This window comes from Typopeltis vanoorti, chromosome 11 (genome assembly GCF_054136105.1).
Source record: "Typopeltis vanoorti isolate ZY-2024b chromosome 11, IOZ_Tvanoo_1.0, whole genome shotgun sequence".
NCBI classification, from domain to species: domain Eukaryota; kingdom Metazoa; phylum Arthropoda; class Arachnida; order Uropygi; family Thelyphonidae; genus Typopeltis; species Typopeltis vanoorti.
Window position 1 is genome coordinate 126,324,578 of NC_143559.1, and position 21,125 is coordinate 126,345,702.

Genomic DNA, 21,125 nt, shown 5'->3' on the forward strand with positions numbered 1-21,125 from the left:
CGAAATGGCTTTTTCGTGTGGATCAAGTCCACAAGGAAAGACCCCCCACTCCATTTTTAGCGTTTTTTTTTTTTTAAAACGAAGTATGAAAATTCTGCTTGAGAGACCAAATGAAATTCTTTACATGGCACTTCAGACATCCAATAAACAGGATAGTAATTTCACAACTGCTGATGAAGTTCATCTCATAAGCAAGAAGCTTTTGTTGGGTCAGTGGTTCCAATTACACCAAGTGATGAAGTTCATCTCTCACCAATCAACAAACACCCATTTGCATAGAATAAGAGAAAGATTAGTCAAAGCACTAAACTAGCTGTATACAGGAAAGTGTCAAAACCAATTTTAACTTACGGATCGTAGAGCTGGGTTAGAAATAAAACTCTTTATCAAAGACTGGAGACCACAGATATGAAAGTCCTGAGAAAGATTAGGAGACTGAACAGATGGCATCAGTGGCAGTATCATATTAAAAACGAGGCTATTAGGAAAAATTTTACCACTGTTAGCGGAGCTAATCTCAGGTGATATGGCCACTTAAACAGAATGGGAGAGGAAAGATTAGTTAAACAAGTATTCTTTGCCAAGATGACAGGATAAAGACCAATAGCAGAACCAAGATGTAGGTGGATTGATACAGTAAAAAGTGCCTTAGAAGAACAAAATATAAGATCTGATAATATTAGAATGTTGACATATAACAAGCTAATTGGGAGGAGAATTGTTAATAGGAAGTTGCAACTTTTCATGTAGTACTATCATAAGATCCTGTACACCCCCTGACGGAATATGTCAGAAATTTGATGACGACAAACATACATGCCCATGGCAGGATTCAATCCTGTAGCCTTCATGATTTGAGAGGGGACCACTTAGCCCCAGCGCTTCCCAAACTGTGGGCCACGGCCCCCAAGGGGGCCATGAAATAATGAAAACAAATTTTAAATGCTTTAAGACTAAGTAGATTTTTTTTATTTTAAAAGAAACTTATTTAACTTTTATTTCTTTTTTGTTATTTTTTATATTTTAATGGAAAAATTCACACATTGGTGTTGGTTCACAAACTTTGCTTCCTACATATTTCAGTGCTTAATGAATATTAGTAAATATTGCTTATTCATATGTTTCATTTCAAAGCAGTGGTTAATTGTATTTACTTCAAATGCTCTCCAGGGAAGCTCCAAATCTTCCTGTCCCTTTTATCATGCGTTCATAATCTGGGACTGTTGATACTGACTTTATATACATATCAAAACTCGTTTTATATTATCACTGTCATCCGAGCTAGTTTTCTGTTACCAATAAAAGTTTCCCATATACTTCACACATGAAAAAAAAAGCTTAAACAAGTTCATGTGGGGAGATAGTAACTCACTTGCAGTGGTAAATAACAGGTCCTCCCTAACAGCCACTATACTGCAGAGGCAATAAAAACAAGTACTTTTATTATGCCAGTGAATAAGGTATGAGGAGTCTGTGTAATATATTTCTCAACAAATAGTTCAATTAGAGACAACTGGGATAAAAACACACTAATTAATGAATCACATGTCCCCTCATACAGAAACTATGCTGTATAGACTGAAACAAAACCATATGTTGCATGGACAAACACAGTATCTAACTAAAAACTATTGTTATTAATTAGATGTGTGCGAGTTCGATTTCCCAAGGCAGCAATAAAATTCAACCGAATGTGTTAAAATTCGTAAAAGTGTTAAAACTAAGTAAAATATATATATATATATATATATATATAATGAATGTTATGGCAGTTTCACATATGGAATTCGGTTGAAGAGAGTTAGCATTTCAACTCAATTGTCAGCTATGCTTTTATCTTTCGGTTGTGCGATCTTTTGTTAATACCGCACCAATCATATGCACGTTTTAATAACCTGCCTTTGCTGTCTGTTTCGTGTTAGGCTTAATTACCTTAAAGGGAGAAAAATTTCCTGGTCCAGGGATTTCCTTATTCAGGTAATATTCACTAATTTCATGTTATCAGTCTGTGGTGTGCCAGTATCGGTAAGTGGTGATATTATTTGATCTATTCTAAGTTAAAAAATTTAACCCTGAGATGGATAAGTGGCTGATAAAAAATAAATAAAAAAAAAAAAAAAAATTCCCACGAGCAATCAGAAGAAGCAGAAACAGACTCAAAAAAAAGGACAGTATTTCATATTTTACCAGAACAGCCAGCATCGTTTTCAGAACCAAACGGTAAGAGGCAAAAAATGTAACATATGCATTTGATTTTTGCAATATTCACTGTGTATGTTTTGTATTGAATATAAATACAATAAATATTATAATACTATATCTCTCTATTACGATTTTTTTTCGAGGGGGCCGTGAAATTTTTAATTTTTGCAAAGGGGGCCTTGACATCCAGAAGTTTGGGAAGCACTGACTTAGCCAACCAGGCTAGCAAACTTACAGGAAGCTTTGAAATTATAAAACTAGAGTCATACTTCATCCTCTTCTCTAAATGAATGAGAAGTTCAAACAACAATGAACGAGAAACTGGCAGGATGATCTATCTAACTGTAGCATGAGGAATTTTATGTTACAAGTATTAGCTGTGATTAACTGGATGCTGGCTCTGAAATATGTGAGGGTCTGGAAAGTGCTGCTAAACACCTAGAACAAAAATGATATTAAAGCAACTGATAATATAACCACAAGTAAGAACATACAAGGATATAAGAACATAAGTAACCTTCATAACTCTGCTACTAGTATTCTTTCTTGGTTATATCAGTTGTTTTAATATCATTTTGTTCTAGGTGTTTATCAAAACTTTCCAGACCTGCCTCCTCATACATCAATATATATATATATATATATATATATATATATATATTAATATATTTCACATGAAGAAATAAACAGCAAGGATTAATGCAAAATAACTGGGAGCAGACCTCCACATCATCTTTAAGAAATGTGTAGTGTGGAGAACTGACTGGGATTTCTGATCTAATGTCCAATCCTTACTGTTTATTTCTTCTCACCAGTGAAAGGTTATATGCAATCCTATAGTACATTTTGTACTGGTGGGCTAAGGGATTTTTTTTCTATTTTTTTTTTTTATCAATTTTATATAATTTTTCTATTTTTAATTAATTTTTTTACATGGTCCAGAAACCCTGCTCTACAGACTAAACATGGAATATATATGATGTATTTCATGTGAAGAAATAAACATATGTCTCTAAAAATCAAGATTAAGCAGATCTGATTGAAATTTTTTTTATAATGAATTCTAAAAGAAAAATTATGACAATGCATTGCAGTAAGATATCTACATTGAATGGAAACTAGTACCAAAACATCCTAAAAATAGCTAAAAGTTCACTGCTGAGATAATGAATGGTGTTAACAAATTAAATATGCAATTAAATGCATCTTCATTAAAGATTATGTCTAAATAATATGCAATACCTGTTCTACAGGTTTGCTACTTGAAAACAGGGATAAATTTTTTTTCTGTTTTTCAGCATATTTTTATATGCATCAGAATTTTTACTGTTGGTTTTCATAGTATTTACTGTGTGGTTAAACACACTTGAGTTCTTTGTGAAGAAAAGGGTCATCATATGATCATCCAAACTACCAAGGCAATCCAAGTAAAATATTCAGTATACAAGAAGTGGCTCAAAATAGACTTACTCATTATGCTGTAGCTGCAAGACAATCAATCCAAATCATTCAGAAATGACCAAGTACAAATAACTATTGCACTTGCTCAAACACGGCAATCATGTCTATTATTTTTGAGGAAATTACAACATATGCTGAATATTAATTATAACTTTAATTAATACTTCCAATATTTCAGCAAAGTCAAATCCATCATCAGGAATATAGAACAATGGTATGTGCAAGCTGGCAGGCACTAACACTTGGTAAATGAGGCTGAAGATTTGAGGATGATGAGTGTGAACCAAATTTGGGGCAGTTTCATGCACCCAAATTTGTTGGGCTTTAGAAGTTTCTCAGGGCTGAGGTAGATTTGAGGAATAACCTCTATATGTAGTCTGTTCTGGAGAGGGTTGCAATTATGAGATTTAATATTTTATGAAGTGGAGTGTTGAGAATGTAGTAGAAAGGAAAGTAGATCTGGGAAAGTCTAATCTTCATTAGACTTTCCCAGATCCAAGCCATTCATAACTCCAGATAATTGGATTGTAAATATATCCAGACGTCCTTTGACTAAAAGCAAAACCCTCATCCTGTCAAAAGGACATGATTTTTCTATTGTTCCAAATAAGATACCATATCTAGATTTCCTAGTTAACATTGAAAGGAATCTTAACCAGTGATAAAGCTAATGCTCTTCGCCTAGAAGTCGCTTCGTCTCTACTTAAGGCCAAACTTCCTCCTTCCAACATATCTCCTTCTGAAATGAAATCTTTACAGTCTTTGAGAAAAAATAATCACCTCATTATCACTAAAGCTGACAAGGGAAAAGCAACAGTAGTTATGGACTCAGCAAATTACAGAAGAAAACTTTCTCTTTTGTTTCGAGATCACTCCACATATCAAGAAATTGATTATAATCCAACCAACAGACATCTAAAGAAATTAAATTCTCTCTTAGATGAAGTCATCAGTTTGGATAAAGACACAATTGAAAGACTTAAAACTCATTTTGCAAGACCTTCTAGATTTTATGGCCTTCCAAAAATTCATAAGATTGACTATCCTCTTCGTCCAATAGTAGATTGTATTGATTCTCCTACTTACCGTATAGCCAAATATCTAGCTAAATTATTGAAATCTTACATTGGCAACTCAAATTCTTTTTTAAAAAACTCCTCAGATTCTTAGAAAAATTAAAAAATGTCTCATTACAACCTACAGATCTCATGGTTAGCTTTGATATAGAATCTTTATATACCAATGTACCTCTCAATGAAACTTTGAGCGTTTGTCTAAAGACAAACACTCAACTTTATCTCTTCCTGGAGTTTATCAAATTCCGTGCAACTGTGATCTCTTATTTTGGACAGACTGGATTCTCTTAAAAAAAGAATCCAAGAACATAAATCCTCCATTCTTCACAACAAACCTGACAAGTCTGGATTGGCTCAGCACGGGATTGAAACTGACCACAGCATCTTTTGGTCCAAGACTCGCCTCTTACATAGATTCCGTTATAGGTTTGAACGTTTGTTCAAGGAAAGCGTGGAGGCCTTGCTCCATCGCCCCAAACCTGAATCGTAATGACTGTATATCTATATCAAAAATCTGGGAAAGTCTAATCAAGATTATTCATTAATTATTTCATTAACTTTTTTTTTTTTTAAACAGCAAATTCAATCATGTTTCTACTTCAAAATATTCCGTTTCATACTTAGTGATATAACATCACGCGGCATGTTCTAATTTTAATGATCTATTGTTAGTATTCTAGCTTGTATTTTTTAAACTGTTCTTGTAATACCACTGAAGATGGTCTGCTATTTCCAGACCGAAATATTTGGTTAAATAAATATCTTTCTTGTGGTTACGTGATTATATCATTAAATCCTCATATTATTCCCATGATTTCACCACTTGTCTTAAAGTGGTGAAAGTCTGTTCATGATAACTTATATTTGGCATGAACTCAGTTGCTTTTTGCAACTTTCTCTTTAAGAATTTTTCTTGGTCTCTTTTCAAGCATGCTTCCAAATTACCACTTTACTATAACAAGAAGTTCTGATTTTTCCATCATTACAGACAATTTTCTCTGCCTGAATTAGTTTTCTTTGGATTTTGTCTATGTGATTGTGTATGATTATATGATAGTTGTTGTTTTCAAAGTGTTTCATTTTTTCTCCGATTATTTTTTGTATATCTCTGAAAGCTACTTGATTGTGCAATACCTTACTTCATGTAATATACATCTGTTAAATTATCTGTAGATTGGTCCCTATTCTTCTTTTCTTTCTTCTTGCTCCTTCTTCCTACCCCCCAATGCTATTCGTGTATTCAAGGGCTGGGGTGAATGTTTCCTATTTTACTATTTTTATCATGCAGTGGGAGTTTGTCTGCTTCTCTCCCAGTTATCTGCCTTACCTAGTAGGCTAAAGACAGAAGATGAGATGAGTGCTGCCACACTATGGAGACAGTCTTATCTTACAGCATTCTGTGTCAACAAATAAGGACCATGCCACCTTCTGGGACTGCCAGGGAAGGTGGTGGAAAGTGTTAATGGTAGTATACAGACCAACAAAGAGAATGCTCTACAGCTCAGGAGAAGTTGATACCTGGAATGTCAAAACACTTCAAAAAGGTGATCGGCTTAAGCTACTACAATATGAATTCTCACACTATCATTGGTCTGTCATGGGACTTTGTGAGATCAGATGGCCACAAGAAAGGAGAATTGGTGACATGAGGGAAACCTTTTGCTTCATTCAGGAACACAATGAGGAAGAGAAGAGGGAGTTAATGTTTTGATTCATAAAATTGTGAAAAGATATGTGATGGATTTTAAACCTATAAATAGCAGAAATGCACTTGTCAGACCGAAAGGAAAAACCAATAAATGTATGAATAATAAAAGTCTATGCACCTACCTCACTATACAATGAAGAGTGTATGACTTCTACAGACAAATTAACTCAGTGATAAAATAAATTCCAAATAAAGAAAAATTATCTCACTGTCTTAAGGAGACTGGAATGCAAAAATTGGTATAGATCAGTGATTTTCAACCTTTTTCATAACACGGCACACCTAGACTAATTATTAAAATTCTACAGCACACTAAAAATATATTCTTTTAATTTTTTTGATGTGGCAAAAAAAAAGGCATAATTTTGATTGATTTACACACACAAGAAAATGGAAGATCAGACACTAATAAATAAATGTGCAAATTACGACATTATCTCTTTCTATTTGTTTTCATAAATCTCGCGGCACACCTGTTGAAAATCGCTGGTATAGATAATGGAAGGAATTTTCTCACCCATTGTGGTGCATTTGGTTTTGGTGAAACCAATGACAGAGGAAACAAACTTATTGATTTTGTCATTCAAAATAATTTAACAATTATTGATACTTTACATTCCCATAAGTCATCCAGATAGTGGACATGGACTTCACCTAATGAGGACCTTCATACATTTTAATTGATGATATACTTGTTTGGACAACACATAAATCATCAGTTAACCTTCCTAAGACCAGACCTTTCCCAGGAGCCAATATTGGTAGTGACCACAACATGGTAATTGCCACCTTGAATCTAAAATTAAAACAAATAAAAGGGAACCAAAAACAAAGAAGATATCATGTTGAGAAGTTGGAATCACCTCATATAAGAGAATAATACAAACCCTACATTACTAATTCCTTGAATACCTTCCTAGAAGAATTCATGAGAATTTGATAATGAATACAAACTATTTTTCAAACCTATTTTAGAAGCAACTGATACCATAATAGGAAAACCTAGTAGGATAATCAAACCAGGTGTTTTATAACTAACTATGTGATCAAAGAAGAACCTTAAATTCTTCTATAAACAAAGATAACAATAGCAAAGAAAAAGAAAGAACTAAATGAAATAACAAGAAACAAAATTAAAACAGCTAAAAACCAGATGGATTCTGAATGAATATAGAAAGACTGAAGAGGAATTATAAAGAAACAACCCTAGAAGCACTTTCCAAATAAGGAGATTAACAAACCCTTCAAAAATTGGTCAATTGAGGATGAAAATGGCAAGCTTTTGACTGGAAAGGTTGAAATATTCTTGCAGCATTGGCATGATTTGGCACTCAACTAACCTTTTCTCAGAAGACAGCAGCCTTAATAATTAAACCTTAAAGACATAATAGAAATGACATTGGACGAAGGAGACTTCCCTGTTTTTAAAGAAGTAGAAACAGCAATTAATTCTTTGAAGATGGGAAAAAAATCACCAGGCAAAGATGGAATAACTTCAGAACTACTGAAGGGTGGAGGGCCTATCATCGATGGCCTGCATAAAATTTGTTAAGATGTGTGGAGCAATGAATCATGGCCTAAAGATTAGTGTACCTCTGTTCTGATTCCTAATCCTAAAATAAGAATAGTACAAAATACAGCAATTGTAGAACTATCAGTTTAATCAGTCATCCAAGCAAAATTTTCTTAAAAATCTTATTCTTTAGGACTGAGGGGAAAATAGAAAGCGCACTTTCAGAGAACCAAGCAGGAGTCCATAAAAACATGAGTACATCACTTATTTACATCTCACTGGAGAAATATATATTAAACATAATAAAATACCATGTCAAAATTTTATAGATATACAGAAGGCCTTCAATTCAGTATGGCATGAGGCACTGTGGAGAATACTGAACAATCTTTAAAGATAATAAAATAGTATGACTAATTAAAACTCCTTACCGTTCCTCAGAAATGTTAACAGAAATCAATGGCAACTACAGCAACCCTTTCAAAATGGAAAGAGGTGTGCATCAAGGCTGCATACTTTTAATGATGCTTTTTAATCTTTATTAGGAATATATAATAAACAGCCTTGGAAAACAGTGGTAATGGAATTATAGTTGGTAGCAAATAAATCAATAATCTCAGATATGAAGATGGCACTTACCTAATAGCAGAGAACAAACGTCAGTTACAAGAATTAACAGACAGTTTCTAAGGCATTGGTGATTAAGGATTAAAGAGAAGCATCCACAAATCAAAAACAGTCTTCAGACAATATGTCTGAAGACATTGCCTATGAAAATTTCAGTGAACAATGAAAAATTGGAAAAAAAAAGTCACCTGCTTGGAAAGCGTATAATACAGAGTTGGCCAGTTTAAACATTACATGAAAGAACACACTGCTAAAGCTACTGATGTCCTTCAGAGGTTACAGCAACTTTGGGAGGATAATAAAATACAGATAACTACAAGACTGTACCTCATATATATATACACATATACACCCTTGTTAATTCTGTCTTACTATACAGATTTGAGAGTTGCCACGCCTAAAGGAAGATGAGCAAAGACTATTTGCCTTCGAGATGAAGTGCTACAGAAAAACTTTTGAAGATACCATACACGTCACAGGCTACAAATGATAAAGTTAGAAGGAAAATACATTCCATTGCTAGCACACAAGAAAATGTCACTAAAATACATTGGAAACGGCACCAGTGGCTGGGCCATAGCTGGATCAGACAACTTACCTAAAATAGCACTAGAGGGCTTGACGTCTGGTAAAAAATGCTGAGGGCAACCTAGAATCACCTGGATAGATAATATTAGAAACTGGACTAATTCTTTGATTCTCTAATTTGTAGGAGAATCAAAGACAGGAATACTCAGAGAGATTATGTTAGGATTGATGCCTTTATAGTGTTACAATGGTCTACATAGACTATGGGTGAAAAAGAAGAAAAGCTAAAAATGATAACATTTCTTATTTCAAATTCTCTGGCATATTTTATATTAATTTTGATCCAGTCTTTCTTCCAGTTCTTAAGAAACCTGAAATGAATAAATAACGGACAAATTTTGTCTTTTGAAAATTTCAGTAGCCAGCTCACTTTATAGATGGTCTTATGGGGAAAAAGCCTTTAAAATTCTTTGTGACTTAAGAACAGACATTATCCCATAAAGTAGTATCCCACTGCTATCATCAGTGTTAGAAAAGTTTACTGAACTTTGTCTGATCGATATTCAGAAAAACCCTCTGTATGCCAAGTGTTATCAGTTAAGATTAAACTAAAACAACCAAATCACTGAGAAAAGATTAATTACATCATCATGCTCAGTAAAGATCTAAGGACATTTTAGCTGATCCGCCTTTCTAAACTTTGATATAATCCCCCCCCCCTCCCCAAAACCATCTACCCTATATATTTCACACCAGAAAGTGATTATCTTTTCCTCGCTCTTTCTCATATACACACAAATTTGAATATATAGCAAAATATTTCTAAGTATTTTAAATATAATAAAAACTGTACCTTTTGAATTCTGTGATGATGGACTGTCGAGACTATCATCTTGTTCATAACTAAAACCAATTTCATGATAAGCTCCATCTTTTGCAAGAGCTGCTCTCAATCTTTTCATTTCTTCCTCTAAAAAATGAATAATGAATAATCAATGGATACTGGCAATTCAGCAAGTTGTAAATAAGTTTAATGTTAGGTTTCTGTGGCTTCCATGTATATGTCTGGTTAATAGGCTATACAAACCTGATTACATAAACATACTATTACATTGCAATAATAGCAAATTAGCTCATTTATTTAAACATTTTAAATGTTTTTTTTCCAAACTTTCATCTGTACCCCAATCACAGTGCTGAAGTGCAACAGGCTGTCCTCATGTATGGGATCAATATAAAATTTTTTTTTAAAAAAATCACTGTGTGTGTGTGTGTGTGTGTGTGTGTGTATTTAATTATTATTGGTATTATATGTATTCTATTTGCATACTGTCACTATTTCACAGAAGTATAAAGAAATTAATTTTTACATTCTTATTAACTAGTTCAGACAGTTTTTAAAATTAATAAAAAACATAAGAAAAGCACTTTGTGGCACACAGATTTTTCCATTGTGTAATCAGGCTGAATCCTTTTCCTAAAAGGAACAAAATTAGTTTAGAGTAAAAGTTTTAAAAAAAAAATATTTTTTTCTATAGTATAACTGAAATTAGACCTACTACTCTCCTTAACTACAAAATACTATACATTCTTCACATGCCATCCATATATCAGGAAATATTTCAATAAGATATGCAAGGTGTGACTAGATATGTCAAGTACAGAATGTACACCTTGCATTTCAGCAGGTTGTACATCTTGCCTGGTAATACTCTTACATAAGAAAGGATACATAATTGTGATTTCTCATTTAAGAAATCACACAAAATTATGTATGATTTCTTATGTCCTACGTTTGCACTGGGGAATGACCTGTGATAAATAATGAGATCTGAATTCATGATGTTTTGTTTAAGAACTTTGAAAGCATTTCCCTTATCATGCATATGAGCCTGGCCAGATGTTTACCTTTGTTCAGAAGCTTGTCCATTAATGCCGGAAGTAGGAACAAGATTGTTGACTATGTCAGCAATTTGAAGCTTGATGATTAGATGTACGGCATGCATGGTGGTAAGCAGTTCCTTATGTTCTAATTTTGCAACAAATGCTGAATTTTTGCAAGCCTTTGTTCTGTCACCTGTCCTCTTCCTTCTATAAATCAATTATTTACTACAGCTGACCAACAACCCAGTAGTTTTGCTAATAACAGCGCACTGCATTGCTCCTCACTTTCACTAGACAAAAACTGTAGAATTTCAACATCTACTGCCCTAAATTCCGATATCTGAACCATACTTCAATGGGGGGGGGGGGGTTTGCTTTATTTTTCACAAAATAAAACATCCTCTTCTTCCAGTTTTATTTTGGACAACCAAACCTGTAGCCAAGATTGATATTTCTCTTGTTGGGATTATCTTAACTGTTCCTCTGTTCCACAATCATCATCATCAAATTCCTGACATGTATCCTCAAGGGGTGTACAGGATATGATAGTACTACATGAAAAATTTACATCATTACTAACTTCCTACCTACAATTTTCTGCCAAATCAATCTGTTACCTGTCAAAGCTACAATATTGTCAGATTTTATATTTATATATCTACCTTCTAAGGCACTTCTTTTTATCGTATCAATCCACCTATATCTTGGTCTTTTTCCTGCCAACCTGGCAGAGAACACTTGTTTGGCTAATCTTTCCTTGCCCACTCTGTTTAAGTGACCATACCACCTGAGATTAGCTCTGCTAATGCATTCCTGGATGCTGACAAGTTTTTTCCTAATATCCTCATTTTTAATATGATATTGCCATTGATGCCATTTGTTCATGCCCCTAATCTTTCTCAGGACTTTCATATCTGTGGTCTCTAGTCTTTGATCAAGTGTTTTACTTCAAACCCAGCGCTCAGATCCATAAGTTAAAATTGGTTTGAACACTGTCTTGTATACAGCTAAATTAACACAAATCCAGCCAACCAATAAATATACAGGTATCCCTTGATTAATGTGATTAATTAATCCCTTGATGTCACCGCGTATATCAAAATCGCGTTAATCAAATATAATCAATGCTAAAAATTACAATTCGTCCATGATTGATTACTGTTTTAATAGTTTGTTTTATATAGTACTCTTTTAGGAGAGATAAAAAATGAATGCAAAGTAAATGTTTAATAAATGCTTGTACTTGGTTACTGCACTTTTTTATCAAAAAAGTTATCAAGAGTCATTTTAGTTTTTTTCTTATAAGCATATATTCTACAATAACAAGCAAAATGACTCTCTAGACCTAGGCAAACAAGCATTCTTAGATTAACATCTGGATCCACATCCATTACTTGCTGCTTAAGTGATTCTAAACTGTGAAATATTCCATCCAGTTCTTTGATTGTTATCTCCTTTGGAACCTCATCTTCACATTCCATTTGTTCGGTGTCCTCATATGCACGTTGTTGTTCAATTTCAAGATCGTTGTCACTGAAATCTTTTGAATTTGAATCCAATAATTCTTTAACATTTTGAAAGTTTTTTCCCCACTTGGTTAGACTATAAATTTTGTTTAATTCTTTATCCAAGGTGTACCAAGCTCTCATCACTCCTTGTCTTAGTATCTCCCATAATGTAAAGCACATCTCCTTGCAGACATGTATAATGCTATGCATGAAGGGAGGGGCCACTACCCAGACCGGTTTCAATCTTTATTGAGGTCTCGTCAGTGGGAGCCAGACCCAGAGGTGGTGATACTAAGGTGGAAGCAATGGAGAAGTCACATTTACCTATACAAAGGTAAATATGACTTGCCAAAAGGTACACCTTATTATCAAATTACTCTGGATTTAGAGAAAGATGTTGAAAGTTTTTTATATTATATTATACTAAGACAAGGAGTGATGAGAGCTTGGTCCACCTTTACCACGAGTTGCCTCAGTCCTGAAGATACTTCAGGTGCAAACTTTGTTTGCTTACACTTGGGAGAAAGGATTAAACTAAATTTATTATAGACTAACCAAGTAGGAAAAAACTTTCAACATCTTTCTCTAAATCCAGAATAATTTAATAATAAGGTGAAACACCTTTTGGCAACTCGTATAGGTAAATATGAATTCTCCATTGCTTCCACCTCTAGTGGAAGCAATGGAGAATGTGAATGAGAATGGAGAGGTGGTGATACTTCCAGTTTAGTATCACCACCTCTGGGTCTGGCTACCACTGACAAGACCTCAATAAAGGTCGAAACCAGTCTGAGTAGTGGCCCTTCCCTTAATGTATAGCATTATACATGTCCGCAAGGAGATGTGCTTTACATTACAAGAGATACTAAGACAAGGAGTGATGAGAGCTTGGCCCACCTTTACCACAAGTTGCCTCAGTCCTGAAGATACTTCAGGCATAAACTTTGTTTGCTTTGCTTAGACTTGGATAAAGAACTAAACTAAATTTATAATTCTTTAACATCTTCTGCATCAACACCATCAAAACCAACGTCTTCACCACACTTGCTCCCACTAGTCATGAATGTTTTTCAGTTGCGTGTTTAATGTTAAAATTTTTCCAAAATTCTTGGAGCTTAATCGCATTTTCTCCCATTGTTGTTGTTTCTACTGCCTCTAAGAATGTCTTTTTTAAGAAAATAGGCTTTGAAAGTTGCAGTGAGGCTCACATCTATGGTTTGTAGCAATGATGCCATATTTGGTATGGAATTTTGGTAAATTTAAAGGCGCGCTAATTAAAACTCTCTTGCCACGTATATAAAGGGATTTTCGCAATTAATTTCTTCGAGTTAATCAAATCCCGCATTAAGCAAAGGATACCTGTAGTTCATATATTTGGGATGGTGCCTAAGCAAAAAAAAAAAATATTATGAAAAAGGGCAATTAGACTGATTAATGGCCTCTCTATCAGCAATTCACTCAACCCACTTTCATACAGGGATTCTGTTCCCGGTACAAGTAAGTTCTATGTCATGGTTAGTTCATCTGAACTAACATGAAATACTGTTAGTTCATCTGAACTAACATAAAGTTTCTCACCCTTCTAAATTCATTGAACACATGCATCAGCTATTGAACACTCCTTTACAGTTCAATTCAAAACTCTTCTTCTTTGTTCATTTCTTCTAATGTTTTTTTCTGAAACTGAGGGTAGCAGTAAAAAAAAAAGGACCACTAGCATTATCAAACAGCTTGGAAATTAGCCAATACTCAGTACACTTTGCCAATATGTATTCCCACAGAATATGTATACAAGGCAGATTTGTTTTGCTCATTTAGAAATGCAACATTGCTGTTGATATCTCTAAGACAATTAATTTTTTGCGATTGGGCCGTTGATTTACTTTCCAGGTGCTTGATCTTCAAACTTTATAATTAATGAATTTTGAACCACAGGGTTCTATTCTTTCTTTCAAAATAAAATCCAGTTTTCCTACTAATGGTATGTCAACACCTAATCTGCTTTATTATCTGATTAACCTTGCATCAAACAAATGAACCAAATTAACACCAAATCTACATATTTCTGTTTTCCTGAAAAAAAAGATTCAAGATCTAAGAATATATCAGTCTAAAATATGAATTATGATTAAAAAAAAAAAAAAAAAATCAAATCTCTTGAATGAAACTGAAATTACACATAGAATAAAAGACATTTTCTAATCGTTGAAGAAACTTCATTTAAATTTATTAAAATTTAAAAGGTAAATCCATAGATAGAAAAGAACCTTAAATCAGCAATACCTGAAGTGTAAAAACATCTGAAGTTAGTTAATCAGATTAACTAATGCACTATTCAACAACAAGCCACATCATACTCAGAGTAAGAATGAATTCAGTTCTTGTGAATATGAAGTGTTCAAATTCTGTGAAGCACATAATGGACAGGGATTGGATTCAGAAAAAAGAAGAAGTAGCTATGGTATTCAACACTAAATACAAGGCTAATCTTTTTGAATGGCAGGCAGTCTTCAAGTAGAGTGATGTGGGCAAATATCAGAATGGGGAACTGGAAAATGAAACTTATTTATGCCTATGGTCCCAAAGGAGTCTCCATAGCTCAGTCAGTATAGATAAAACCTTTTGGTCAGAAAGACCTGGGTTTAATTCCCATCAGTGACATGAGGAACCCTTATCTGGTCTCTTTCGACTAAACGTGAGTTAGCCAGTCTCGTACGGAGGTCGGGGGTTTATTGTCCCCCAAGAACAGGCAAACTGGCCCCAAGGAACACACACATGGATTACAGTCATGAATAATTCCCAATTATATGCCGGTCCTGAGCTCAGATAAAATGGGGGGGAGGGGGGGAAGCAATGGTGAACTACCCTGTAAAAATCTCACCAGGAATACTTTGTGGGCAATGCCTACAAAGTCTCCTATGGTTGGAAACGACTGAAAGGGAAAAACCATAACTAAAAAAAATTATTATTATGTGACACCTGCAAGGAGTCCAAAGACTCATTAAGGGAGGGCACCTACTTTACAGCTCTCCATCTCCACCACTTAAATCCACCAATTACAGTGAACCACAACTACCATTATCATCTACACCAATGCCATGTACTGCCCACCACCACTAGTATTTTTTGTCTGTAAATTGGGTGTTTTTCCTTTGGAAACTTGGGTATTTCATTCTGCATGCAGAATGAAAAACCCAAGTTTCCAAAGGAAAAACCCTGCTACCTCCATACAAGATCAGTTAACTCACCTTCAATCGAAAAAACTCATAAAGATTCCTCTCATCACGACGAGAATCGAACTTAACCTTTTTCCAATCGAAGGTTGCAAGATACTATTGTTCTTCCAATTATGCTACAGAGGTGCTAAATTATTATAAGAGAAAAGATAACTCATAGGATTACTCAGTTAATGAAGAGTATGCTAACAAGCAAAGATAAGGAAGTTATTATTCATTTTTATAAGGTCTTGATATGCCCACATCTGGATTACTATGCTCAAGTCTGATCACCTGGGGAAGAGAGAGTGGTGCAGGAGAGTTGCTCCCTATGATGACAGACTGTTTGTGTTGTAAAAGTTGGTAGATGGAAAAGAAGGAGAATATTACAGAAACATGCTGAAATATTTTCTCAGTATAAAATGAGTCATCTCTAGAAATCGAGTTAGAGTGTGATGGCAGTGTATGAGATGAGAATTAAAATTTTCCACCTGGAAAGCGGTGAATGAGTAGAATGGGTTCCCAGAGTCTGTCGTGAGTACTTTGTCAGTCAGTGCATCAATAAGGGGTATAAGAGATATTGTGTAGGTCTCCACTGATGAGCATTTGGACCCTATGCAGTTCCTGTGCAATAATACTAATAATATTCAATTAAGGTTAGTTACTAGATTCACAGCAACACTATATTATCAACCAAATTATGGAGTAGATCTTTCTTAATTGCAACATATACAGAAAAAACTTAATTTCAATCCAAAAACATAATTTGGTTTCCAGAAGAGTAAGGAAACATCTCTCTTGGAGGATTTTACAGATCTAATCAGCACTGCTTCAGATAAAAACAAAATCATCGCAGTTGTCTTAAGGACCTGTCTACCTCCAGTTAACAATAACCTGAATACCACAGGGAAGTACCCCCCCACACACACACCAACTTTTCTCTCTCTTCAACATCTACATGCATGACATTTAACAGCTAATTCTCAGAGGCAAAATTTCAAATAAATAGCTGACACCACTGTGGTAGCCATTCATATTGCTAAGCACTACCCGAGCAAACATCCAAATAAACTTGTCAGCCAGCTGACAAGTCATAAAAATCCGACATCTGTCCTCCTACATACATTAGGAAAACCATAACCCTTACATAGGTTGAAACAATCCTTCCATTTGTTTGCAAACTTGAGGTGGGCACACTTTGGGTAGAAATAAAGATGGCATGATGTTTTAAAGAAAGCAAGTCAGAAATAACACCTACTTCAGTTCCAGCAAAACTGTATGAGAAGCCCTCATAGTCAGTCATCTGCAAGTAGGCATCATAAACAACACCTACTTCAGCAAAACTGTATATGAGAGACTTATAGAGAGTCATCTGCAAGTAAATGTCCCGAGTTCGAATAAAAATCTCACAAGGAATACTTTGGTAAACCTTTTGGCAACTCGTATATGAAAATGTGACTTCTGCATTACTTCAAGTATCACTTCTGGGTATGGCTTCCACTGAAGAGACCTCAAAATAAAGGTCAAAACTGGTCTGGGTAGTGACCCTTCCCATAATGCATATATTATACATATCCACAAGGAGATGTGCTTTACATTATGAGATACTAAGGAAAGTGATGTGAAGTCATACCACCTTTACCACGAGTTAATCCAGTCCTGAAAATACTTCAGGTGCAAGCTTTGTTTGCTTACACTTGGATAAAGGATTAAACCAAGTATATAATTTCTTGGTATCTTTAATTTATAGTATGAGGGTGGTCTGAAAAGTTCTGGCCTCGACCATAGATGGCAACACTATCGGCAAGAGATTTTTTTTTTCTAAGTTGGTACATCTGTCATAAGCATCCATATGAAATCGCAAGTCATTCTATCAAGCAGTTTGTTTTATACAGCTGTCTGAAGCAAAAGTATTGTCTGTATAGCTTGAAATGGATAAAACTGAGTATTGTGCAGTTATAAAATTCTTTATAAAAGAAGGTTTAACAGCAAAAGAAATTCATTCAAAGTTCATGAAAGTTTATGGGCACTCTTTCTTCATTTTCGACAATTAAGAAATGTTCTTCTGAGTTTAAACGTGGCCGGACCAGCCTTGAAGATGAACCACGTGAAGGACGTCCAAAAAGTAACAACACCAGAAAGCATTGATCAAGTGCATGATATGGTATTGAATGACTAGCAAGTCCAAGTGTGTGAAATTACTAAGACTATATGCATTTCAAAAGAACGTGTAGGATATATTTTGCATGAAGAATTGCATATGAAAAAGCTTTGCACATGATGGGTGCTGCACTTGCTCACAGCAACCGAAAACGCACTTGCATGAAAATCTCTGAATAGTGCTTGGAGCATTTAACAAGAATAAAACTGATTTTGTGCATCCATTTATTACTATGGATGAGACTTGGATTCACCATTACACACCAGAATCCAAACAGCAGTCAAAACAGTGGACACAAGCCGGTTGTTCAGCACCAAAGAAGACAAAGTTGGTTCCATCAGCAGGAAATGTCATGGCATCGGTGTTTTGGGATGCTAAAAGCATTTAGTTTATTAATTATCTTGAAAAGGGTAAAACAATAACCAGGGAATATTATTCTGATCTTTTAACAAGACTAGACAAAAAAATTTGTGAGAAAAGACTAAGTATTGCTTGATATAATGCCCCATTGACACCATATAACTGTAGTGTTTTGAATGGCTTCTCTCTTGGCATGTTGTCATATGCCTTTTCAGATTTTGCAGAAGAAAAAAAATCATCTTTTTCTGGCAAAAAATCAAGTCTTTTGAGAATGGGAAAATTAAGGAATTTGTCTGCACTATGAATTGTTGGAACATCCACCCTATTCCTCAGATTTGGCTCCCTCTGACTTCTATCTCTTCCCCAAAACTAAAACTTTTCCCCACTGGTCAGAATTTTTCTTTGAATCAAGAGGTGATTGCAGCAGTAGACAGGTATTTTGCAGATCTTAATGAGAACCACTACAGGGATGGGATAATGGTGCTGGAGCATCACTGGAATAAATGTATTAGTCTTAAGGGAGATTATGTTGAAAAATAAAAATAATTTTGAAATTATAAATTGTTTTTTCATTGTTAGGCTGAGAGCTTTTCAGACTACCCTTGTATAACCAAGTGAAAAAACTTCTGACATCTTTCTCTAATCCAGAGTAATTTAATAAAAAGATGTGACACTTTTTGGCAACTCATATATGAAAATATGACTATTCCTTGAATCTGTCTCAGCTCTGAAAAACTCTTCAAACATCAACAAATTTGTGAATGAGATCTCCAAATTTGGGAAGCATATATTACAAGATCATCAGCCCAATGGCCAAGACAACCCAATTCCGCTCATTTAGGACTCTAGGCCCGACTTCTGTTGCCTTTATTCAGCTTCATTTGCCAAATGTGAGTGTCTGAGTGCACATATCATTGTTTTGTGATCCCTGAAGATGGCAATGTAGCATTGCAGACATATAGGTAGTTATTAAACTTTTTTATAATAATAATCTAGTTTTACGATGTCATTTCCTAAAAAAATTAGAAGCCATGTCTTACCAACGTATAAGCTTAACTCAAGAGCTATAGTCATATGGTGTAAATGGGACATTATATCAAGCAATACACAGTCTGTATTTGAGTTGTACATCAGCAGTCAGAACTGAAGGGTGTGAGAGAAGGTTGCACATTATCATCACTGTTATTCATCTATATGAATTACATAATGAAGGAAAGTGGTATTAAACCTGATATCAATAATGGAGGTGGAGGTTCTCGGCTCTTTAGTTTATGCAGATACTGCTAAATAAATCCAGTACCAGTCTGCAGGATTGTATGACTAAGCTGAATAACTGTGGCAATAAATTTGGAATAAACATCGAAAACAATAGCATCCTGAATGAAGAACGTATAAAAAAAATAAAACATTACAACTATTTAAACACAATTTTTAGTGAAGATGGGAAATTAAATATGAAAATTAGTAAATACTCCCTACCATACTAGGCAGACAGCTGAATAAATTTATATGGAATAAAAGAGAAATTAGTCAAAACACTGAACTAGTTGTATACAAGATCAATTTTAACTTATGAATCTAAGAACTGGGTTAGAAATGAAACACCTAATTAAAGACTGGAGACTACAGATATGAGCATTCTCAAAAAGATTAAAGGAGTTAACACATGATATAGTATTATTAAAAATGAGGATATTAGGAAAGAACTTGACATCGTCAGCATTCTGAAATGTGTTAGAAGACCTAATCTCATGTGGTATAATGACTTAAATATAAAGGTAAGTCTTGACAGATAACAGAGGCACATGTCAGGAATTTGATGATGTGCACAAATATTCAAGAAATAAGAAAAGTCATCAGTTATATTTATAGTGATATCTTCACGCTGATTCAAAAGTATATAGGGAATTTGAAATAGGAAGTGATTCGTTATGTTTTGAGCAAAATAAAGTTCAATTAAAAAGAATATGTAAAAAGTTGGAAAAAAAAAAAGAATTAAAGTTGAACAGTTTTCAAAGGCAAATTGTAGCCTAAAGAATACAAATATTATTTGAAGAAAAATGAAGGAATTTTATAACGATAATCAAACTTTGGAGATGCAATAGCTGACTCTGAAGGAAACATTAATTGATTCAACCAGAAAGGCATGTGGTGAAGCTGTCTGCAACGAAGAAAAATCAGAACACCAATGCAGACAAAGTGAAAGAGGCAATCACGAAAAAGAAGAAAGCACATCGATGGTTCCTAGTATGTAAGTTGTCAGATGCCATATGTGTATAGAGAGAAAAAATGTAAGAAGTGACACTATGTAAAAAAGTAGCTAAAGAAGTCTTGGGAACACTGATTATTCTTATTAAGAGTATCTTCTGTACTCTTAAAGATACAATTAGGAATGTGGCATAATATTCCGTAACATTTTGACTATTGAAAAAGCTTAGAAAAGGAAAAACAAGCATAATCAAAGGAATCTGAGATGATAAGGATAACATGAAAAGTGAAGATAGACATCTGAGATTTTTAGAGTAATTATTTGAAAGACTGTTAAACGAAACAAAACAGAACAGTGGTAGAAATATTCAAGAGGAATGCAATCAATACTTGAGACAGAAAATAGCCATTAAAAATCTGAAATGTACCAGCATTTTTTTTTTTTTTTGGTTTAAGCCAATAAGAATACAATTTGATCGGCTAAATCCCAAATTGACAGCCCATCCTCATTCGTTCAGTATCCAGGTAGATACCTAACAGGGTGCACCATGAGAAGGTGAGGATTGGACATTAGGTCAGAAGCCCTGATCGGTTCTCAGCATTCCTTTAAAGGCTATGTGGAGGTCTCCTCTCAGTTATATAGCTTTGTGAACTTTTAAGAGCTTTTGAGAGCC

At 34.4% G+C, this 21,125-nt stretch overlaps 1 protein-coding gene across 3 annotated transcripts in view; it reads right to left on the reverse strand.

The window, feature by feature from the left end:
• Positions 1-21,125, reverse strand: part of su(w[a]) (suppressor of white-apricot) — a 224,604-nt gene that overhangs the window by 158,616 nt on the left and 44,863 nt on the right. For all 3 annotated transcript variants that reach the window (XM_090400460.1, XM_090400459.1, XM_090400461.1), the window contains exon 3: positions 9,969-10,085. In XM_090400460.1, the coding sequence (XP_090256586.1) occupies positions 9,969-10,085 (117 nt within the window). The remainder of the gene's footprint in view (positions 1-9,968; positions 10,086-21,125) is intronic.